Source organism: Sceloporus undulatus, chromosome 2, assembly GCF_019175285.1.
Source record: "Sceloporus undulatus isolate JIND9_A2432 ecotype Alabama chromosome 2, SceUnd_v1.1, whole genome shotgun sequence".
NCBI classification, from domain to species: domain Eukaryota; kingdom Metazoa; phylum Chordata; class Lepidosauria; order Squamata; family Phrynosomatidae; genus Sceloporus; species Sceloporus undulatus.
Window position 1 is genome coordinate 197,913,144 of NC_056523.1, and position 25,083 is coordinate 197,938,226.

The window sequence follows — 25,083 nt, forward strand, 5'->3', positions numbered from 1 at the left end:
CAGCCATCCATAATTGAGCAGCAGTAGGACAATGCTCTGCAGATTCAGGTTAAAAGTAACTTTCCAATGTAGCATCTAAAGAACTGTCCCCTCATCTGCTTTTCATCAGATTGGTTTTTTTTTCTTAACCAGCATATGTATTGATTTACCTCCTACCCTCTTCCAGAGTTCATTTCTAAAACAGGTTGCCTCCCAGATTGTCACATCCGTAGACTTAAAATGCTCTGGTAATGAAAATCGGCACATCCCACCCTGAAACAGTGCCCTGTGGTGGAACCAGGAAGAATACCCAGGATGCGGGTCTTGAGGTTTTAGCTTCCATTGGATCTTGTTGACACAAAGAGACCTTTCCCATACTTGTGGCAAAACCCATAGGGTACAAGAGCAGCTTTGCTTCTCTCTTTCAACTTCTGCTCAGAGTTGCTGCTGTCGCTGTCACAGCCGTTTTGTTGTTCCTGCTCCACCCCTTATCTAAAGCCTCCAGCTGGATAGCCAAGCGAGGGAAAGCAACAGCTCTCACAGGGCCAGATGCAGATGCAGAGAGCAGGTGGAAGGACACCTCTGGAAAGAAGACCGCCTACCACCAACCAACTCCAACAGCATGGAGCAAGGCTGGAGATGGATTGCCACCTTTTTGGCCCTGGTGCTTTGGGCCTCTGGCTCATCTCAGGGGGATGCTGGGAACTGGGGGCCTTACTTCAGCAACAAAGGTACCTTCTGTGTTTCATCAGGACTGGTAGGCCCAGTCAACATGTGTGGGGAGGGAAATTGAGCAACTGGGGAAGGAGTGTCATGGAGAGAAGGGAATTACTCCAAGAGAAACCACTGTGATGATAAACTGTGCCTGAACGTTTTGCATGTGTGCATGTGTTTGTGTGCATCCTGACTGTTGCTAAATGCAAGCCCTCTTTTGAGTCCCCTGGAAGGCTGGCAGCAAGCCATAGTATGGGCTGGCAGCATGACAATAATAAACAGGAGTCTGCAATAATAAACCTGAGTTCTATTGGTTAGTCCCAACTAGAGTAGATTCATTGAATAAGTAACTGAACAGGTGGGCCAATGAATTGGTTGGGACTAAGAACAGAAACTTCAGGTCTGTGTAGCCCCATACAGACAGGCCAAAATAAAGCTGCTTTGAGTCAGTTTGGAGGTACGTTGTTTAAATGATGCATGCATCCTAAGAGTCCGGAAACTGCACCAAAGCTGTGCTCCCATCCTTAGGACTGGATTGTGGCTTTGCCGCGGCTTCCAGAATCTTAGGACGCATGCATCATTTAAACAGCATACCTCCAAAGTGACTCAAAGGAGCTTTATTTTGGCCTGTCAGTATGGGGCCTGTGTATGCAAAACAGAGTGAATCAATCACTTCTAGTTGATTCTGTCTCATGCTCTTCAGCATTACCTTTTTTTCTGTATCATTTTTTCAGTTTCTCTGTTGCTGCCCTAATCAGTATGAAGTAGAATGAAAACTTTTAGCGGAGTTATTTTTATTATTATTAACCTTTATTTATATAGCGCTGTAAATTTACACAGCACTGTACATACAATCTTTTAGTTAGACGGTTCCCTGCCCTCAGGCTTACAATCTAAGAAATTGAAATTGAAAACGTTTCAGTGTGGAAGTTTGTGCTCTCATCTATCTATCTATCTATCTATCTATCTATCTATCTATCTATCTATCTATCCATCCATTTGCTATGTACCTATCTATCTTTCTGAGGAGGTTAAACAGAATAGAGAATCATCTTGTAAGGTCAAGTGGATTCTTCTTATATATTGAAGGAAACAGAGAGCTGGCCAATTCAGAACAGTTTTTCATCAATCGAAAGAGATGATCTCTTGTTGACTGGGAAGGCAGTGATAATAGGTTTTGAGATTCTTGCTGAAAGCTTTAAGACTTCACTTTCCACCTTAGCATATGTCCCGTGTTTGCTTTCCTGTGGTGATAGAAACATTTAGGTGAAGATCAGTATGCAGTTAAGCAGAGGAGCAGAAGCAAAATAAGCAAAAATAATAACTTCTCACAAAGGATGGTGTATGCCAGTTAGAGTGGAGCTCTTGGTATGTATTGTGTAGACACACAAACTCAGGGTGTACTTAGCAAAGTAGTATCAATATTCCAAAGCAGTGGGTGTATACATTTCCCACGTGGTAACTGAACACCACTGTTCCTTCCAAATATCTGAATTTTGCAACTTAAGTCTAGAGAGGAAATTTAGTTTTAGCTTCTGCTGTTCTTCCCTAAATATTTATTAGTTGCTATTTTTACTGTTACATGTTAACCTGAAAATTAAATACATTGGATGCATAGAAATGAGGCTAAAGCCAACCTTAAATATATCCAGTCTACAAATCGAGCTTTTTGAATTAAGAACACAAAAAGAGCTTGGGAAAGTTACATTTTCAGAACACAGCTACCAAAATTCACCATCAACGTGGCCATTACCACTTCCAGAATTCTCCAAATGACTGTGGTCATGCTGATGGGAGATTTGAGGAATTTACCTTCCCCATGCTCTCTCACATATGCTCTTAGCATATGTGAGAGAGAGCTTCACATGTGCACCCTGCCGTTCCTTCTCTGATGAGATTCCAAATTCATGATGGAATACATATCTGCATAGATAGGGTCAACCTATGTACTTTACTATTTATGAAGCATGAGATCTCCCATACTACAGTTATAGCACTCATATAGCACTTATTTCACCTTAACTACCATGATCCCACCCTACGGAATCCTGGAATTAGTATTTTAATGTGGTTTTTAAAAGTATTTCCCATAGAACTGTAGTGCCTTGCTAACTACAAACACTGGGATTCCATAGGATGGAGCAGTGGCACTTAAAGTGGAATCATAATGCTATAACTGTGTAGTATGAAAGGCTCCCAGTTATTCCATTTAAAATAGTCTGCCTTATGCCCCAATCCTACAGGATGAAATACAGAGACAGCCACAGCTCCTGGAAAGAGCTTTTAAACAAGAGGAAGCACATGCTACATGCAAAATTCTGGCTTGCAGGTGTATGTCTTCCTTTTGGAACACAGCTATAGGCCTCAAACAGGGGTGGGAATCATGAGGCACTCTAGAGATTGTTGGACTGCATTTCCCAGCAGTCCTTGCCAATGTAGCAAATGGTGAGACAGAATCCTAATCACAGGTGGTGCCTTTTACTCAATGTCAATTTACCAGTGTTGTAGACTTGAGTCAATCGCTTCAGGCTCAGGTTGCTTCAATGACTTGACTTGGACTTGAATTAGCAAAAATGACATACTGACTTGACTTGAGACTTGTACATTTTTAGCGACTGTCTTGTTGATGCCATTCACTTCGAACAGCTTGTGTGGGCTTGAGGTGGAGGGATCCTTCTAAAGCTTTTGAAAAACTTTAGAAGGCTCCTCTGATGTGCAAAGGGACAGGCTGCCAAGCAGACTTCAACCCCACCTCAAGCCCATTTCCTAATACCCTTGCTGTTCCTGCAAAAAATGCACCAACTCTCATTTTTTTCTGTCAAAAGTTAGCTCCCAGACTTGAGACTCAACTTGAAAGTATCTTGCAAGGGCTTGAGACTGGACATGAGACATGAAGGCAGAGACTTGACTTGAGACTTGGACTATAAGACTTGAATACATCACTTTACAATTTACAATTTACACACACTCAGAGACACATCCATTTGCAGACTTGGTGGGAACAAAGCTAAAACCACACTTTGTGGGAATGAGCAAGAATCTGAAATAGGATATTGGTCCCATTTTACAAAGGGCTGTGAGAGATCAAGGCAAATTAGCGTGCTCACAGCTAGACTGCTGTTTTCTGAAGGCCAAAGGACTAAGCAAAGCAAAACAGTTATTATTCTCTGGTATTGCAGTAATACCAGAATCTGATGATTCCTATGGGCTGATATTTCTAGAGTCAAAAGTGGGGTTGCATGAATGAAGGACTGAAATAAAAGAGAGCCTACATGACCCTACCTCTGCATGGCTCCTTTCAAACAACTGACTTGGCCTCAGGAGACTGAGAATCTCTAACTGGTCTATATTAGTAGCCATATAAAAATACATCTCTCTGTGTTGGATAATAAGCTCTTTCTCTGGTGCACCCTCCTCTTTCCTGTACTTCTTTCCTCAAGCCAGATTCTGCTAGAACTGGCGGGAACGGAAAACAGGGTTTGAGGGTGTGCACTCCAACCCAACCCTTATCTCGGGAAACACATGTCAATTGCAGAGGCCTGTAAGTTGTGTGTGTGTGTAAAATTTAAGGAAAATAGGTCCTAAAAGGCATGGTTCCTAACCGTGTGACTCTGTATATAAGCATGACAGTTTACAATGTTTGCCAAATAACAACAAACACGTGGCCCTCAACAAAATGTTGCTGCATATCTTTGATGTGCGTGTATGACCTGAAACCAGGGGTCCTTTCACACATCACAATTACAACACTATGATTCCACTTTAACTGTCATGGTTCTCTCCTGTGGAATCCTGGGATTTGCCATTTAGGGAAAGGCACTAAGAATTTCTCATTCAGAGCACTGTGAATGTGCTATACAAGTGCTGTGACTGTGTAGAATGGAAGGTCCCCGGTCCATATACACAAAAGTACATATGCTGACCATGCAGCCTTTGACCATTTGGAGATGGGCTGTGTGAAAACTGCTTGTGTTTAAGGTGGCAGGAAAGCTTGCTATATCTGTGGACTAGTCTCATGAAGCAGAGTCTGTATTAGAAGCCCCCACTCTGACCACACTGAAAGACCCAGGTTTCCTAGGATGCTGCCATAGCAGCTAAAGTGGAGTCGCAGTATATTTTATTGTTATACTCTCTTTTATAATCTGCCTTAACTCCCTCGGGAAAAGTCAGAATATAAATAAATTATTATTATTATTATTACAGTGCTTTGGTTGGGTAGTGTAGAAAAAAAAAACAACCCTGTGCAAAGCCAACAAGCTGTGCCAGTCTCCAAGTACAGAAACAAACATGACTGGCAGATGAATCTGACATCAATACTGGCAATGCAAAATGGTGTCCTCCACCAGCACCACCACTGAGATCAATGGGTTGCTGGTGGGGCATATAGAGCAGATCTATGGTAAATTTAACTGTCCTCTATGATGAGGAAGGATCTTGCAGGAGACTGAAGAGAAATGCCATTGTTCCCCACCTGTAAGATTCTGAAGTCTGAGCAGGTTGCTTAACTCTGCCTAAAGGTTGGGCTGGTTCAACCTCAACCTGTGGCTATGGTCATTGGTGGGGAATAGTAGCATATAGAGAAGTTTCTTGGGTCTTTTGTGATACAGAAAATGCTTCCATTTTATTTACTTACTAGCTGTACCCAGCCACGCGTTGCTGTGGCTCAGTCTGGTTAAATGGAAAAGAAAGAAAAGAGAAAGTGCACATTTCTGAAATATTTAATTTCACAGCACATGTGGGTATACAATATTTTTTGTTGTGCCATTGTCTGTGTAGATATAGAGATTGTCTGGTTTGCCGACTCTAGAACGCGCAACATATAATCCATGTCTAGATCTAAACTGCACAATTCTAAAGATTGGCCCTCAAGATTTGTTGATGGTGATTGCAAATGCCAATCAAATATTTAGCATAGCGTGTGTTGCTGTTACGTCCAACAGATGGTGCTGTTTTTTAAAAAACATATTTTACCTGTCACAGGTGTGACATCTATATAATAGTAGGTATATGTATATAAAAACAGGTGTATATTTGAATGGAATGTTGTGTCAAAATTTCAAAGCAATTGGTGAAGAACGTTCGGAGATTTAAGATTTTGAACAAATGAACATTTACATTTTGATTTACAGTCGGCCCTTCTTATACATGGATTTTTTATACACGGATTCAAGCATACACAGTTTGAATATGTTCAAAAAAGTATAAATTTCAAATATCAAACCTTGATTTTCCATTTTTTATAAGGGACACCATTTTGCTATGCCATTATATTTAATGGGACTTGAGCATACGCACATTTTGTTATACACGGGGGATCTTGGAATCAAACCCCAGCATATAACAAGGGTCCACTGTATATAGATTTTTAGTTTCTGAATATTGAAAAGCACAGTCAGTCTGCTGCATGCCAGTCCATGGAGCACCAGACTTCGGCATGCAGCTCTGATGTGGGAAACGTCTGAGGAAACAATTCAAATACAGCCAGCCCTTAGTACCCATGGATTTTTTACCCACAAAGTCAAGCATCCACAGCTTGATATGTAAATTCCAAAAGCAAACCTTGCTTTTGCCATTGTATATAAGAGATGCCACTTCACTATGCCATTGTATTTAATGGGATTTGGGCCTCCATGGATTTTGGATTTCCTGGAACCAAACACATCCATGCACCCCATGGATTCCAAGGACCCACTGTAGATTAATGCTTGCAGGAAATGAAGAGGTGTTGGCAGGGAATAATAAAACCTGACTCAGCTCCACACATTTGTGGACACATAGAACAGTTCAGGAGGAATGGAGGGAAGTACAAGGGAGAACCTGTTACAGAGTTCAGTTTCAGCTACTCAAACCTTAGTGACTATGGGGAATCAAACTGGGGACATGATTGTAGGAAAACAAAAGAGAGGAGAGCATGCACAAAGTGCTGGATATTCTGCCACTGGCTGCTTGGTTGAATGATTGGTTAGCTAGTTAGTTCTTGCATTTGTAGGCTGCTTTCTCTGTCACAAAGGCATCCAACCATTTAAGGCTGCCAGAATGAAAACTGGAGGCGGCTCTTGTACCTTGAATGGCTGTGCTCAAGCAGGACTTGCAGCAGATGTTGCTTTTAAGTGGTTGTGTGCCAAGAAACACTGCCACTGGTTGCTTGGTTGAGTGATCGGTTAGCTAGTAAATTCTTGCATTTGTATGCTCTTTTCTATGTCAAAAAGGCATCCAACCACTTAAGGCTGAAATCCCTCTTCAACAGTACCATTTAAAGGCATAGGAGCCAGCTTTGTTTTTTCCCCTCTAGAAATCCTATTTGGATGAATTATATTTTTGGGCTACTTCCCAGATTTTGGGAACTGTCGTTTTAAGAAAAATAAAATTTCAAAGCTTAGCTCAATAAAAATGAAATTAAAAAAACTTTAAAAATTAACAAAACTAATAAAGCAAATCCCCCCCTAGACACACACACAAAAATACTTGCAATGTTTCCCCAGGGAAGATCATTAAATATAAGCAAACTTGAGTTTCTGCATCTCTTATTTTAGAAACATATAGTGCTGGAACCTGGTGTGTATACGGAAGGCTGTGGTGGAGGAAGCCAAGGGAGAAGATCATTTGCCATCATAAATAGTCCTCGCCTCCCCTTCCCCATATAAAACAAACTTTTGCCACTCTGAAAATCTTAGTTCACAAGGATTTCCCCCCCACCTTTTTTTTCCTTCCATGTTGCCAAATTTGGGTTGTTTAAGAGAAAATAATGCTTTGTTTTATTTTTAGTTCAGAATACACAGATTTGCTAGGTACTGATAACTTGTGAGATGAAGAACTTCAGAAGCACAGAACTGGAAGGAACCACAAGGGCCCAATCTCTTGCCCTTGCCATGCAGGAATATACGACCAAAGCACTTCTGAAAGATATCCTGTCGCTTCCAACTTCTGTTTTAAAAAAAAAATCCAAAGGATAATATACCATTTTCTGAGGCAATATATTCCACTCGCAAACAGGTCTTACAGTCAATAACATTTAGGTAGAATCTCTTTTTGCGTTATTTGAAACCATTAGTTTATGTTCCCTGGAGCAGCAGGGGAAAAACCCCTCATTTGTTGTTGCTTGCTTTTTTATCGAATTCTATCATGCATTATTCTGTATTATAGAATCATAGAATCGTAGAGTTGGAAGAGACCACTAGGGCCATCCAGTTCAACCCCCTGCCATGCAGGAAATCTAAATCAAAGCATCCCCGACAGATTTTATATGTATTTTGTTATTATTCTGTAGATTGTATGCCATAGGCAGGTTTATTTTCATTTGTTTTATTGATTGTATGTACAGTGCTGTGCAAATCTACAGCGCTATATAAGTAAAGTATAATAATAATAATAACAATAATAAGAATTCCCTCTTCTTTATGAATCCCTTCAGATATTTAAAGATCTCTGTCATGTCACCTCTTAGGCTGAATCCACTCTGCAGAAATGATTCAGTTTGACACCACTTTAACTCCCATGGCTCAATGTTATGGAATTCTGGGCAGAGCAGGTGCCACAACACAGTTCCCAGAATTCCATAGCATTGAGCCACGTCAAGCTGGATTATTTCTGCAGTGCGGATGCAGCCTGAGTCTTCTCCAGGCTAAACATACCCAGCTCCTTCTCCATTTCTGCAGGTAACATTTCTGGTTTTGCCTCTAGTTTCATTTCTACAGAAAGAGAACATCTCATACCCCAAGTGTTTCACAGAGAAAATGGAAGAGCTGGCTTGCTTCTGGGAGACATCCAGCAATGCTGATGAACAGAACAATCGAAGCACTTACAGCTTTGGCTACAAGTATGGGTGAGTGGCTTATAAGTTATACAAGAATAGTCAGTCTCAAGGGGTTAGCATTTTGGCTCTTAGACATGAAGATGCTCAGATCTATCAGCTTGGATCCTCCTGGATTTGCCAGATCTCCTCCCCAAACCTGCCATTTTAAAAAAAGATATTTTATGGTGACCCTGTACCTGTCCTTAATATTAGACCCAAGGGTTGTTGGACTGAGAACTGAAGATGGCTCCAGTATTTTTAATGTGTTGTGTAAAACAGGGAGTTTCAAAAGTCTTGCTTGATACATAACCAGGTAACAAGCAACTGCTAATTAGTCTCCTTTTACGCAACTTTTAACAGTACAGGAACCCCCTGCAGTTTTAATCTGTCAACCATAGACCCAACCCTTGGTTCCAACAAATGGCTAAATACAACAGAGTAGCCATCCCACACCTATTTCCCTTCACCTGTATTGGACATTTGACTATAATTTACCCAGACAGCACAGCAAATGATGTTCTGGTTGAGGATGATGGGAGTCCTCATTTGAACGTATGGTGGGAAGCCACCATAACATTCAACAGAGGATGGGATGTTGCAGACAAAAGAGTTTCTCTCTGGCATTGGTTCTACTGAGGGGCAGACCAGGCAGAAGGGTTTAGGACAGCGTAAGGCACACTACTGGCCCTCCAGATATAGTTGGACTGCAACTCCCAGCATTCATCACCATTGGCTTTTCCGACTAGGGTTTTGGGGAGCTCCAGTCCAACAAGGGTTGCACTTTGCCTGTCCCAAACTAGAGAAAGAAGAGGAGAAGACAAAGAGAAAGGAGAGTGGGAAATATTGCCAGGAGCTGCACAAATGCTGGAGAAGAGTTCAGATGTAAATTTGAAATACTCATCCAAATGTTTGCTCAAAAGCATTTGACATTTTTAATGTTGTATCCTGACTGCTAGCCCTGATGGGAAGCTTTTTAAAAAATCTCAGAAGTAAACATTTTCCTGATGAACATTGTAAATCACGTAGATGCCTGTCTGGTCTTCAGGAGGCTCCTAAAGTAATGTCCATCTTGTTTCTGTGGTTTCTACTGGGAACAATAAAGAAACTTTCCAGAATAATTTTGTCCCATGTTTTCATAAAATTCTATCATTTCCTTTCATTCAGGGAAGACAAATACTTGACGCTGTGCAATTTGACTCTGGAGTACACACCTTGGAACACAACACGCTATACTTGCTTCTTTCCACGGGGAGATGTTTCGGCCTTTGCTCCCATAGAAATAAAGGTCTTTGATGAGACAAACCGCACCATATATAGCAGAAGAGACCTCTATGTCGAAAGGCTAAGTAAGTCCTAAGCATAAGAGGGATGGGCTCTGTAGGATGTGACCCAACCACTATCTTCCTAATCCGGAAAGAGTCTATCTTCCAACATGCCCCAAATTTGGCTTCCTAGATTTCTAGATTAGATGGGAAATCTTTCACCTCGGGATGTTTTCTCATAAGGCAGCAACCCACCACAAGTACTAAATCCAAGTGCTTGCTCTAGCCACAATAGAATGGGCAAAGAGTCTATGGCCCTTATCACACATGAGATTGGAACTCAAATCCAAAGCCAATCCGAAGTGAAGGAGAAGCAGAGTCAATTCGAATCCAAGGCAATTCATGTGATGAATTATCACACATGAAGAACAAAATTGTGGTCATTACTGAGGCAAAGCGGAGCCAGTGCACATTGAATTACCACACTGGTATATAACATGCAGATTCAACTATTCGAATCAGCACCCTTGTGCATACTCAGTGGGGCTCTGAATGCATCAAGAAGCTTTGCACTTCTGGGATGAAGGAGGGGCCCACTTCCTGATTCCAGTTTCACGTGAATGCCAGCCTCACGTGAATGAGAGCCTCACATTTCCTCTTCCCCTCTATTTTATTCCCCCTGAAACATCTGAATGTGCCATCCTTGCCAGCTCCCAAAACCCTTCCAGCATCACCCAAATGTGCCTTCCTTGACAGTTCTCCATTCCTCCCTGAAACATCCGAATGTGCCATCCTTTCATTCTAACTAGCAGCCTTTTCTATGGGCTCTGGAGTCTGTTTTTTCATTCTAACCAGCAGCCTTTTCTATGGGCTTTGGAGTCCGTTATTTCATCCCAACCAGCAGCCGTTTCTATGGGCTTTGGAGTCCGTTATTTCATTCCAACCAGCAGCCTTTTCTATGGGCTTTGGAGTCCATTATTTCATCCCAACCAGCAGCTGTTTCTTTGGGCTTTGGAGTCCGTTTTTTCATCCTAACTAGCAGCCTTTTCTATGGGCTCTGGAGTCCGTTTTTGCTTTCAAACCAGCATCCACTGCCCACCCTCATCTCTGTCCACGTTAAAACATGAATACATTCATTCCCCAGTAGCTCTCTGCCCTTTCCCCAGCAGCATTTCCCCCTTGGCAGCAATGGAAGTAGATGGTCACTTCAGATTGACTGTGGATCCGCCTCGGAACGACCCCCACATAGAAATCAATCACGTGTGATAATACATCACATTTTAACGTGAATTCGTATGGTTAGACCAGGAGTGACTCCGGATCTGAGCTGCAAAACCCCACGTGTGATAAGGGCATATGTGAAATTCAAGTGGTTTGACTCTCAATAGATTAGTTGTCCATTAAACAAACAAAGAAAGAATGATAGCAGAGACAGACTATACCTGTGTGATAAAACCTTGTCAGGTGAAACGTTTCTCATTGCTACACCTCTGTATCAAGAAAAGCTTCATCTGTTGAATATACCACACACCACAAAATTATAGTGCTATCATTCCACTTTTATTGCTGTGGCTGACTCCTGTGGCATTCCGTGATTTGCAATTTAGGGAAAGACATTTAGAATTCACAGCCAGAGAGCCCTTAGTCCTCACTAAACTACAAATCCCAGAATGCCACAGAAGGCAGAGTAGCAGTGAAAGTGGAATAAAAACACTATACCAGTGTAGTGCAGTATTCTCCATTGTTACGCTGTGCCACCATTGAAAGGCACAGGAAAACTGCCATAGCAGAAAATGCTAATTGTAGCAAGGGAGTTCAGTGGAACATACATCTAAATGTGAAGTTGAAGGCTTTCAAGGCCGGCATCCATAGTTTTTTGTGGGTTTTTCAATGTGGCCATGTTCTAGAAGATGGAGTACCTGACATTTTGCCAACATCTGTGGCTGGCATCTTCAGAGAATTCTTAATGTCATACATCTAAATGTTGATAGGATTGCATTGCTAGGCCTCAGTGCCAGGGTTTTTCTGGAGCAAGGAATCATCTGCTGCTGAGTCAAAGGACAAAGATGGTGCCTCCACTCCTTTCCTATATCAAAGTTGCCCTGCTTGGCTGTTCAAACTTATTTCAGCACTGGAGACACAGGACAGGAGCCACACATCCATGTGAGAGAGCTACAGATTAGTTTAGGGGTCACTAGTCAGGTCTGATGGGACACAGAGCTCTGTCCTTCATTTCATCACTGTCCCTGAGCATCTGCTGCCTGAGGTCAAGCCAGCCCTGGTGGCAAAGCAGGAGAGATAATACAGGCCTGGCAGAGATGGGTAATGTGAGTGGTAAATGCACTGTCTATTGCATTGCCTTAAATCAAGAAACAGCTATGTTGGGGGCCATTTTTCATACACCAAATTTCCCAACCACTGCCTTAATGTAAAGAGGAAGGATGTGTGTTGTTGGGTGCCTTCAAGTCATTTCCGACTTATGGTGACCCCACCACAAGGATTTTTTGGCAAGTTTCATCAGAGTAGGTTTGCCATTGTCATCTTCTGAGGATGAGAGGGAGTGATTTCCCCAAGGGCACCCAGTGGGTTTATATGGCCAAGATGGGATTCAAACTCTGGTCTCCAGAGCCCATAGTTGTCAACTCAAGCCACTAGGCAACGCTGGCTCATCCTCTCTATTCTGACACTACTATTCTCCTTTTCTTCCACTTGTGACAGTTTTATTGGATCCCCCCTCCAACCTGACAGTGCAGCTGCTGGAGTCATCACAACTGTTGAATGTGAGCTGGTTGCCACCTCCGGTTACAAACATGGACAGCAACCTGCACTATGAGGTCTCCATCTCCCCTGAGGGTTACGAGACCCACCGGGTAAGTCACTGGTTGTTTGCTACCTAACTGGAAACTGTCTCCCTCTTTCGGCCTCATGTGGAATATGTCCAATTCTGGGCACCATAATTCAAAAAGGATGATGACAAACTGGAGTGTGTCCAGAGGAGGGCGACCAAAATGGTGAAAGTTCTGGAAACCATGTCATATGAGGAGCAACTTAGGGAGCTGGGTATGTTTAGTCTGAGGATGCGGAGGTTAAGAGGTGATATGATAGCCCTATTTAAGTATTTGAGGATGGAGCAAGCTTTTTTCTGCTCCTCCAGGAATAGTTCCTGGAGTAATGGACACAAAGTACAGAAAAAGAAATTCCATCTAAACATTAGGAGGAATTTCCTGGCAGTAAGAGCTGGTCAACACACTCCCTCGGGATGTGATGAAGTCTCCTTCTTTGGAGGTTTTTAAACAGGGGCAGGATGGCCATCTGTCGGGGGTACTTTGATTGTGTGTTCCTGCTTGGCAGAGAGGTGGACTGGATGACCCTTGGAGTCTTTTCTAGCTCTATGGTGCTATAATTCTATGATTCCTTCCCTCTTACCTCTGCTTTTGTTGTTCAGGTGGAGACTACCATTGGGCAGACATATCACCTTGTGAATCTGAAAAGTGGGATTCACTACACTCTGGCAGTGAGGGCCAAGGCTCGAGGATCCTATGATGGCTACTGGAGTGTCTGGTCACAATCTGTGTCAGTAGTGATACCCAGCGGTAAGGAATCTTCATGTTGTTCATTCATTCATTGTAGTTATTTCAACAGTCCTATAAAGCTCTAGGTGGTTTACCATGACAAAATTATAAATAACTGGTTTTAATAATAAAACACAAGAGTAGGGAGATTTATTTATTTTGCATACCCCTAAGTTTCCCTAGAGAGCCAGCTTGATGTAGTAGTTTGAGCACTGAAGATCAGGGTTTGATTCCCAGCTTGGCCATAGAAATCCACTGGGTGACCTTAGGTGAATCATACACTCTCAGCCAGAGAAAACCCTGTGATTCACCTTAGGGTTGACTTCTTGAAGGCACACAACAACAGCAAAGTCCCCTAGGCTCCCAAAGCTTTTATATTTTGATTTTTTTCCAATTGAAAAATCATAAAAAAAAAAGCCCCAAGCTGCCACTCGGATTAGTGTTGTGCCTTAAAACATCCACCACCACCCCCCAAACCTTTTAAAGCATGGGCCCACACTGGGTGAAAAACATCAGTAAGTGAGAGTAGGAAATTACTTTGTAATTTTCCTTTCCCATTTCTTGGAAAGAGAGCAATAACTCTACCAGCAACTTAGGGTTCTATGTTCATTTGTCATAGAGCCCTGGAGGACTACATCATGGCAGTGGGATGGCGGGGTCAAGTCTTCCAGGGCTCTGCATTCAACAACTGTAAAACCTGGGAAGACCACAGCTTTTGATTTGCTGATGTTGTGGTGGGAGTGAAGATGAAGGCCAAAGCCACTTTTTAAAAAAATCAAAGTCATTAAAAATGATTTATCCCTTGAAAAGAAATCCCTTCAAAAGGTGGGAGAAGTAGGAGGCAAGGAAGAGGACATTCCCAACAGATGGACAGCCAGTTGTTGTTTTTTAAGGCAGTATAATTGGCATCAGTAGAAAGAACTTGGTGTAGTGGTTTGAGCGTTGGACTATGACTCTGGTGACCGGGATTCGAATCCCTGGCCATGTAAACTGACTGGGCAAGTCACACTTTCTCAGCCTCAGAGGATGGCAATAGCAAACCCCCTCTGAAGGAACTTGCCAAGAAAACCCCATGATAGATTCACCTTAGGGCTGTCATAAGCCAGAAATGACTTGAAGGCACACAACAACAACAAATGGGGCCAAATAACTTTACTCTTGTAAATTGTTGTTGTTGATGTTATCATGATCATCATCATCATGATCATCATCATCATCAATCCCACTATCAAAATTCTGCAGCTCTGATTAACACTGATTAAATTCACATTATTAATGTGGCTATCTCTACACTTGTCCACCCTACATTGTAGTAAAAACTGCAGCATAACCTTTTCTACGAGAGATAAATGAGTAAAACAAGTTGAAAGGACCAGGAGGATAGAAAGGTCTTCCCTGGTATAAAAACATCACAGAGAAGGTAAACCTCTCTGGATCTTTTATCCAGAAGGCCCTCTCCCAGGTTGTCTTTCTGACTACAGTCATGGAAGCACTCAAGGGCGCTCTCTCTGAAGAGGATCTTATAAATCTTTCACAAGACTGCCACAAGCATCTTAAAACCTTTGAAAGTGCTGGGCTTATGCATATTGAAGCCCTTGGGCTCAGAAGTAGATCAGGAGTCATTGCAGCTAGAGGCAAAGCACTTTTACAGAATCTGGTCGAAATGTCCAGCTCCTCTAGTCCCTCTGACCAAACTACAAATCCCAGGATTCCATAGGATGCTACTATGGCAGTTAAAGTGGTACCACAGTGCTATAACTGTAGAGTGTGAGAGAGTCTGTAGTATAGAAAGACAGAAGTTATACAATCAGAAGTATACCTCAGATGATTGAGGGATGCAAGTTTTTCCCCCCTTAAGTTTACTGTGTGACTGAATCTTTGCTTTAGTTAATCAATTGTTCAATTGCATTTCAGCAATATTTTATAAATGTTAAGATTACATATTTTAACAAGTGATACCATTTCCCTAAATACAGGCGCGTTACAGACCACCTGTTTGGGGCGGCCTGTAAGCGGCCCTTTCCCTGCTGTATCAGGGCCTCAGCTGCCACAACGGCAGCCTCTGAGGCCCTGATCCGCCACTTTCCAGGCCGTGGGGAAGCAGCAAAAGGCCGCTTCCCCGCAGCCTGGAAAGGGGTGTCCTTGGGGCTTCAAGCCCCAAGGACACCTGGCAATGGTGGGGAGAAGGAGAAAGGGGCCACTCGACCCCTTTCTCCTCTGTGTTGCTGGCACAGCCATCTAAAGGCTGCGCCAGCGACGCAAACCTCATAAGGAGCGCCGTTTCGGAGCTCCTTCTTGCGCCGCAGAAAGGGTGCTCTAGGCACCCTCGCACAGCATGATGGCATCACGTCCACACCGCCTCGTTTGGAGGCGGCGCGTTTGTGACATTGTTAATGGCGGCCCCCATGTGGAACGGGTGCCACCATTTTGTACAGACTGGGTCCGTACTAGGGTTAGGGGCGTCAGGAAGTGACGCCCCTTTCTAACCCTAGTACGTCCCCAGGATGTACTTTTATGCCTGTTTGTAACGGGCCACAGTTCTCTATATTGAAATGTCACTTTTCCTCTTGTTTCTCTATGTAATTTTTGGTCTAAAGATATCCAAACCAGATTTTCCACCAAAAATATTTGTAATATTCACATATTCACTTTACTAGTTATTACACATGAAATCTCTTTTCTCTACAAAGACTGTGTTTCCCCTCTGCAGATCAAAAATTCCAAGAAGTTCAAAAGGATTAAATTCAAGACTATATATTATGGGTGCTACCAGTGGTTTTGCTCACTCCAGCATGCTTTTATATTTATATTCATAATAGAAATATATTTCTGTTATGTATGATGTTTCCTATGTTCAAACCCTGCTTTCCAATCATAAAGCCTGTAAAATAGATACAAAAGATCCTTGAATTTTAACTCCAATCTTCTTTTGTGGATTGTCATTGTGTACCCATTCTGTTAGCCCTTTGAAGGCATTAGCAACATAATAAAGTTTACCACTTGGAAAAGCTGAACCATTCCATCCCTCATCCTTTAGTACTGACTCTTTTGATTTTGACTGTTTCTTACTCAGAATAAACCACAGAACTGGGGATGGAGGGTGGCCAGATTTTTATGTGAGATTTTTCTTATTCCTATGGGCAAAGTCGGGAAAGGGGGGAATTGAATTGTAGCAAGCTGCAATACAGCAAAAGAAATTCAAATGAAATTTACTCAAGTGTTTTTTTCATTTCACATGTTCTGTTTGTTCTTGTTTGGTTTGCTTTTATACCATTTTGAACATGGGATAAGTTCATCATTCCACTGGCAGAACGTTTGGGACTTTCTTCCTCTCCTTTCCCTTCCTCATAACTAATTTGGGCAGCTTATTGAAAACTGTGGATAGTTGAGGTGGAAAGTTCCCTGGATTGTGTTGGAATCCTCTATTCCATCTTAGAAGTTCATTGTTGGTTTCAGACTGTTAATAGTTTTGGTTTTGTCAATGATTTTAAAAACTGCCCAAAGCTCTGTTTAAAAAACAATCTTCTACAGCAGTGGTTCCCAACCTTCCTAATGCCGCGACCCTTTTATACGGTTCCTCATGTTGTGGTGACCCAAACCCATGAAACTGTTTTCATTGCTACTTCATAACTATAATTAAATAGGTCTTAGGCAACCCCATGAAAGGGTCATTCGACCCCTAAAGAGACCCACAGGTTGAGAACCACTGCTCTACAGCTATGAACAGAATTTGCAATGTCTATTACCATTCAGATACTATTCTGAAGACAGTGCAGAACCACTTACTAGTGATTTTTGTGCATATGATTATTTTGATTTCTACACCAATTATTTTAGCAGTGTTTCTTTTTCTAATTACAGTCAGTCCTCCACATCCACGGAATTTTTTAATCTATGGATTCAAGCATCCACAGCTTGAAAGCAAACCTTGTTTTGTCATTTTATATAAGGGATACTGTTTGACTATGCCACTGCATTTAATGGGACTTGAGTAGCCACATATTTTGGTATCCCCAGAATAGTGCTCTGAAACCAAACCCCAGTGGATAAGAAAGACCCACAATACTAAGCAGAAAACAGGCAATAGATTTGGCAGGGGATATCTAAACTCATAAAGAATGAATTTGAAATATGGCCCTAAGCCAGTCATCCTGGCAATGGGTTTCTATTAATACAGTGTATCTTAAATCTAACTACATAATTTTTTCAAAGTGTTCCAAAAAAAAGGAAAGGTCATCCAATGTAAAAAATCTTTTTCAACATGAAAAGCTCTATTTGGGCTTCTTTTACATTAATGTTTGTGATTTTCCAGACATTATACATCAGTTAGATGCCCTAATTCCTGTTAGGTTCAAAACACACTGCAGAAATAATCCAGTTTGAGATCACTTTAATTGCCCTGGCTCACTGCTATGGAATTCTGGGAACTATAGTTTTTGTTTGACATTTTACCTTCTCTGTCAGAGAGCTCTGGTGCTACAATAAACTACAATTCCCCAGGATTTCCTAGCACTGACCGAGGGCAGTTAAATTGGTCTCAAACTGCATTATTTCTGCAGTGTTTTAGAGTTAGGGGCTGTTCAGGCCACCCCTTTTAGAGCCAGATCAGGGCCATGGCAACCACACACTGCAGCCCCGACCTGGTCTTTCCACAGAACAAAAAGGATCCACAAAAAACAGCTCCTTTTTGCGCCCTGGAAAGAGTGTTGTAGCTGCCGTGCCACAGCTTTACAGCACTCCTTTGGCACTGCATTATCTAAACACAGCGCTAGAGGAGCGCCGTGATGCCATGCACTGTGTGGTGCAGGCGCAGCTTGCATATCACACCACCATAGGCATGCGTCGTGTGGATGTCATGCCCCGACTCTGCCTCAGGGCCAGCCTTAATAGCCAGTCTGCACAAACTGTCAGTCTCCTTTTCTAATTCTCCAGTCCTATTTATTATGTGCCGTTCCTTTTGTAAGGCAACAGTGACTGCAAAGATGAGACTGATTTTAAAACTATACACCCCATTCTTAAAAACTACCATTCTTCCCACTACTGGCTCAGCAAGTTATTTTTAAATTTTGGAATTAATATTATAACCTATGTATAAGATTTATCTTCTCCCCACTTCTTCAGCTAGTAATGTGCATTAATTCAAGATGTAGTAGGCCAGCGTTCCTGCTCATTCTGAGGATTTAAGATCCTAGACTTCTACTCCTAAAGTCCTGTTCTGATGAGACCACTGCTTCCCATGAAATATATTCATATTTTCCCATTATCATGTTGTGTTCTCTCTCATCATCTTATATAGTCTTCAAAATCTGCAGGAACAGGAGGAGGAGATTTTTTTTAATATAGTAGTTCCTCTCCTTACGTGGTGATCCATTCTGGATCCCACCACGTAAGGGGAAATTCACGTGTACTGGAGACCCATTAAAAGTAATGGGGCTCACGCCTACAGCACACCTATGGCATGGGCACATGGCCCATTACTTCTTCTGGGACGCACAAGGGGCTTTTCTTGTGTGGCTTTCAGCGTATGCTGAAAGCAGCATATGCTGCACCCACGTAAAATACAGGCGCATTGTAGAACATTGTTATTAAGTATGTATTTCTCAAACATAACAATACAGTTCTTCCAAACAGTTGTGAATTTTGTACTTAATATTATATTACATAACTTGGTATCATGATACAGTCAGTTCATTAGACAGTTTTAAATTTAGATTGTGTGGTGGAAGGGAGACATTTTGATTGCTCACAGGTGAGCAGATGACAATAGATGCCATCACCATAATTGGAATATTCTGGTGATTTTAACAGGGTGATATGATCAGCATAGTATTTAACTATTCTGAAGCATTTAACTATCAAGGTTTGCTTGACCCCAAATCAGAAGAACTTGAAAAAGACCAGGTGATAAATTGCAAGCCAAACAAGACTGTCAGACCATTCTAAGTCATTTTTCCAAGAGGCTCCAACATAAAAAATGGTTGGCTGAATGTATCATGAATGGTTCTTCCACAGTTCTTCCACTGCAAGTGTCTAAGCTTCCTGGGGCCTTAACCTGCTCTTCTGCCTTGCAGATCTGGATCCCCTCATCCTGACACTGTCACTCATTCTGGTGTTGATCGTTCTGATCTTGGCTTTCATCACTCTCATGTCCAAACACAGGTATCATTTAGACTGCTCTGGGAAATCTTTGGTCTTCTTGCCCATTGGCCTCTATCAGATGGCCGCTCCTCTCCACCATTCTACATATCTGGACTATGGTGACCAGATCTGGAGGTCCTGTAACATCATCTCAACTCTCTTCAATTTGAGCCCTATGGGAATTCCATAGATCAGTGGTACTCAAATTTTTTATCCTTGGGACCCCCCCCTTTTTTTTTTATTTACATCTACATGTGAATATCAAGCCCAACCCACTCAATGTAGCATATGAATAAAAATATTTATTTTATTTAGTGTGTGTATTTTCATTCGCAAATTCATATGTATTCATATGTAAAAATTTTAGAAGGAAACAACATCGTTCAAAATAGAACAGTTTTATTTAAGTAAATTTAGTATTTAACTCAATGCATGTGTAAATTTTACACATAAAAAAAGTTCGGGAAGAATACCTCTAAGTCTTGGGCCCCCTATGACCAATTCTCATGTCCCTCCTACTGCCACAGGTCCTGCCCCACCATTTGAGAACCACTGGCATAGCTGGTCTTAATTTTTATAATTCTCTGAAGTGATGGTGGTGGGGTGTCATCCTGTATTCATGCTTCTTTTGTACATATCATCTCACAACTGGTCATTCTGTCCCATTCCCTTCCACTAGATTTTTGAAGCAGAAGATGTGGCCTGTAATCCCTTCTCCAGAGCATGAATTCAAGGACCTTTTCACAATCTACAAAGGCAACTTCCAGGTATCACACTGCCCTCATCTGTGTGTGTTTGCTCCCCAGGATTCCCATTTCACACTGTAGCAGAGCTTGGAGTGGTTAGTGGTTTGACGTAGCGGTGGGATCACACACCTCTCAGTCCTTCAATATAGAAGCTGGGGCACTTGGTGGCCAAGCACCTTGAAATGAGAGGTACCAATTATTTTAAAAGTGAAAGGGACAAATGCTTTATGGAAGTCTTTGTGCAAGGAGATTCCTTTCGGAATTCATAGCCAGTAGATTTCTTTTTCTTTTTCTCTGTTGCACTTCATGAAGCCAAAGACATATCTGCCAATATATCCTTCAGCAGGTGAAAACAGGGACAGTTATATGGATTTGTCAAGCAGTTGTAATGACCCTCCAGATGTTATTGCACTATGGTTCCCAGCATTCCTAACCAATAGATTTGTTGACTGGGTCTGATTAGAATTGCAATGCAGCAGCTTCTGAAAGACACCATTATCGCCCTGCATGCAATACAACCTAATCATGCACTTTTCCAGTGGCAAACTGATTTCTAAAAGTCAATAGCTCCCAGTTGGTGCATGTTAGATATCAGGTAGAGTGGTGGTTCTCAAATTTTGGTCTTCCAGGTGTTTTGGACTTCAGCTCCCAGAAGCCCCAGCCAGCTTGGCCAATGGTCAAGGTTTCTAGGAGCTGAATCCCAGAATATCTAGTGGACCAAAGGTTAAGAACCACTGAAGTAGAGGATATATAGTTTTTTGTGGGTTTTTGGGCTATGTGGCCATGTTCTAGAGGAGTTTATTACTGACGTTTCGCCAGCATCTGTGGTGAAACATCAGGAATAAACTCCTCTAGAACTGCCACATAGCCCGAAAAACCCACAAAAAACTATGGATGCTGGCCATGAAAGCCTTCGACTTAACAGAGTATATATACTTAGTCTGACTAGTTTAATAGGACTATAACCCTCTATCGCTGTTGCAGTGTTTACATTTGCTTTGCCCAACCATGATGGCAGACTGTCCCAAAGGAAATACCTTTTCAAAATTGTTACCAGTTGAGATGCCCTCATTTAGGTCTTTCTAAATTTTGTTTGTGTTTGTGTGTGAGAGAGACATCTTGATGGTAGATTGTGCATCATATGATGTCTTAGAGCAGTAGTTCTTGACTTCTGACCCCAGATGTTTTGGACTTCAGCTCCCAATAATCCCTTACCATTGGCCAGGATGAAGAGGGCTTCTGGGAGTTGAAATCCAAAACATATGCAGGACCAAATGCTGTGGAACACTATTTCATAATGCTCATGTGCATGCATTTACATGTGGTTTTAGGATCAAGCTGTGTACATACACACTTACTTTCTAGAGACCTAAAATGGCAGTTCAGGTGCTAACCAACTTTCTAAAAGGTATTTCAATTGAGAGACAACATCTGGAGAGCAATTCCCTGAGACAGTTTTGTGAAGAAAAAGGATCATTAGAGCAGTGGCTCTCAAACTTTGGCCTTCAGGTATTTTGGATTCCCAGAAGTCCAAGCCAGTATGTCCAGTGCTCAGGCATTCTGGGAATTGGGGACCAGAGCCTGAGTACCAATGCATTGGAGAAAAAGTTGCCAGAGTGTACAAGATGCCAAAAAAGTTGATATTTTTGAGTGTGGGGCCTCCATAAAGACAAAAATATGTGCAAAGTGTAATTTATGAATGTGTTGGTGGAAAGGTGTTAAATTTATTATTATTATTATTATTATTATTATTATTATTATTATTATTATTATTGAGTACTATATGGCTACGTTATCTGAACTCCAAACTTTCTTTGGTATTGCGGTAGACCGCAAACATGGCACAACCCCAAACCATGTTTAAAACCAGTAACAACTAGTAAGGTTCAGCTTAAAGGGTTTCAGCTGAAGTTTGTGAGCCCCAAGGCTTTTGTCAGTTAGTCCTAATAATAGTCTCTGCTAAGTCACTCTAGCTCAAAGGGTTTGCAAATGTAAAGGTGGAGCAAAGCAGGCAGCATTCTGCAGGAGAGTTCAAATGGAGATGGGAGGACCATGGGAGTAAAAGAGGAGGAAACAGGCAGCCACTGGCAGAAAAACATGAAACAAGAAAGATGAGGAAGGCTCTCTGTACGATGGCATTCTGTGTCCTAGTTCTTGACACAACAACCACTCTTTCTTTGCAGCTTTGGATGGGACATCAGAGTGCCTACCTGTGGTGGAGCCAAAACTCGCCCTATTTGGAGGAGCAGCCCTTCCTGGTGGAGGTCCTGTCTGACTGTGATGGCCGGAAGAGGGATGGCCCTCGCCTCCCTCCTCCGCTTCCCCCCAAGACACGCAACATTGTGGAGCTCCCTCAAACTTCAGAAGTATTCCAGGGTGACTACCTTGTCTTGGATGAAGATCTTGTGCCCTGCTGCCTTGGTGGGGATGCTTCCCTGCTCTTGCTGGACAGTGACAGCAGTGAGGGCCTGGACCCAGCCCTTAGTGGAGGAACAAGGTCCCCGGAACTCAGCCAAACATCCTCCAGCTTTGAGTACACTGTATTCGACCCTAGTTCAGAAAGCCTCTGTCCTCAGGGTCATCCCAAGGCGGAGGAGGTCCAGCTCAAGAGCAGCTACCAGATGGTGTCTGACTCTGGGATTTCTGCTGACTACAGTCTTTCAGAGTCCAGTCCAGGCCAAGCAAGCTTATACACCAACCTCTGTGATGGTGGGCCAGAGCCATTCTTGCCTACCTACATTGTGTGCTCTTAGTGGTGATGGTGGCGAGCACACAGCTAGGCAGCTTGGCCAAGGAGAAATGAGGCAAGGAGATAAGTAGCCCCAGAGTCTGGCACCTCTTCCCCTCCTTCTAGTGGGAACTAAACTCTAGTGGGAACAACTCGGGGCCACCTCAGAAGCTCCAGCTTGCACTGATGGAAGGAAGAGAGGTTTACAAACCAGATGGAGAGGTGATGGTGAATGGGCAGTAAATGGACAAAGGGCACATAGCACAAGGAAAATACTTAGGACATATTTGGTCCACGATTAAACTTTGAGCCAGCAAACAGGACATTTGACATGAAAAGCACTGCAGTGTCTTTACCTTGGAACCACAGAGGCAAACCTGTTCTGTAAAGCAGGCCAACTTTGTCTGAAACAATGTGTCCCATAGGACTCTGTGGGCATGGCCCGGGAGGTTTCCAGATAGACAAGACTTCCAGGGCTTGAGCAGGGCTTGAAAAATTCAGTGCTGGCTGATGGAGCAGCTGTAGTCTCCGAATGCCATTTTTTCCCAGCCTTGAGGCACAGAGCCTGCTTGGAAACTGGAAACTCTCTGAGTAACAGGTGAACCAGCCAGGTAAATCAATTCACCCTTCACAACTGGAGGAAATTCTTTTGATACTACACCAGCAAGCAAGAAGGTCTAAACTTTCCTTTGGCTCCATCTTTTGGTCTATAGGCCTATGTTAAAAATAAGTTTTCATGCTGTGTTATAAAACCAAGCCTCAAATGTTGCTTAAGTTTGTGGGCCTGAGACTGAAGACTTGAGGAAACTTCTTCCAGCCTTGGAAAGAAAGAGTGGAGTTCAGGAACAGAGAAGAACATGCAAGAGTTCCTGGAATCCTGGAGTCCTCCATTGTGCTACAGATCAAAGTGTGCACTAGGCTTTCTCATCTGTAGAATGAGGATAGGGGGGGGGGGACAAAACAAAACGATTCACATGTTAAGGGTCTGTCTGTTTGAATAAGCACAGAAACCCTGGAAGAGAATCCTCCAAATTTGAGGAAAACTGTATAAGTATTCTGTCTGCTGTTTACTCTCTTACACTGGGTTGATTATGTAGGAATAGATGAGAAGATTACTGTTATTTGTTCATCTGAGTGTGTTCACAATCTTCGGATAACACTAGACAAGACCTTGAACTTTCCCTCCTGTTTTTAAACTATTTTTCAAAGGAGTGGACCAGACCAACATGAGACAATTGGTGTGAAACTACACATTTCAACACTAGGACTATAATTTCATTTTCACAAATAGGTCTATATACAGTTTTTTTAATTATGATTAAGAATTCAGACTGGAATTGGACATAGTTTTATAAACATTTCATTAACTTTTTTAAAAAAAATAAATGTATAGTTTTTTAAAATAAACAAATAAACAAAATTAATGGGTTTTGTTTTGGTTCATTCCCTGTTTTGTGTTTGCCTGTAGACCACAAGTTAAATGTGAGTCAGTAGTGTGATGTGGCAGCTAAAAAAGCCTGTGCAATTCTAGGCTGCATCAATAGCAGTATAGTGTCTAGATCAAGGGAAGTAATAGTGCCACTCTATTCTGCTCTGGTCAGGCCTCACCTGGAATCCTGTGTCCAGGGCACCACAGTTCAAAAAGGATGGAGTGTGTTCAAAGGAGGGGACCAAAATGGTGAAAGGTATGGAAGCCCCACGGAGAGAGACTTAGGGAGCTGAGTATGTTTATCCTGGAGAAGAGATGGCTAAGAGCTGATATGACAGCCCTGTTTAAATACAGTATCTGAAAGGATGCCATACAGAGGATGGAGCAAGAGAGTAGGACTGGGAGCAATAGATTCAAACTACAGGAAAAGAGATTCCACCTAAACATTAGAAAGAACTTCCTCATAGTAAGAGCTGTTTGACAGTGGAACACGATCCCTCAGAGGGAGTAGCCCAAAGTAAAACCACTTTTCCCTTCTCTGCCCCTGCAGAAGAAAGGAATCTTGTGTGCTAAGTAACCAAAACCATGCCAAGGCCTAACAGAGTTTTTGTGGGTTTTTCAGGCTATGTGGCCATGTTCTAGAAGAGTTTATTCCTGACGTTTTGCCAGTATCTGTTACAGGCATATTCAGAGAATTCTCTGAAGATGCCAGCCATAGATGCC

At 42.3% G+C, this 25,083-nt stretch overlaps 1 protein-coding gene across 1 annotated transcript; it reads left to right on the forward strand.

Moving 5' to 3' along the window:
- The first annotated feature begins 321 nt into the window (after positions 1-321).
- On the forward strand, positions 322-24,346 carry EPOR (erythropoietin receptor). Its single transcript, XM_042453827.1, has 8 exons — positions 322-710; positions 8,374-8,515; positions 9,650-9,831; positions 12,466-12,617; positions 13,193-13,340; positions 19,391-19,478; positions 20,137-20,224; positions 22,387-24,346. Exons 1-8 carry the CDS (start codon positions 602-604, stop codon positions 22,954-22,956), a joined length of 1,479 nt encoding a protein of 492 aa, XP_042309761.1. The 5' UTR covers positions 322-601; the 3' UTR covers positions 22,957-24,346.
- Positions 24,347-25,083: the final 737 nt, after the last annotated feature.

Excerpts from the sequence above, each read along its gene's own strand:
- EPOR (XM_042453827.1), top strand. The coding sequence starts at position 602 with ATGGAGCAAGGCTGGAGATGGATTGCCACCTTTTTGGCCCTGGTGCTT. Across the intron at positions 9,832-12,465 it reads CCTCTATGTCGAAAGGCTAA|TTTTATTGGATCCCCCCTCC; the intron begins GTAAGTCCTAAG and ends CACTTGTGACAG. Across the intron at positions 12,618-13,192 it reads AGGGTTACGAGACCCACCGG|GTGGAGACTACCATTGGGCA; the intron begins GTAAGTCACTGG and ends TTTGTTGTTCAG.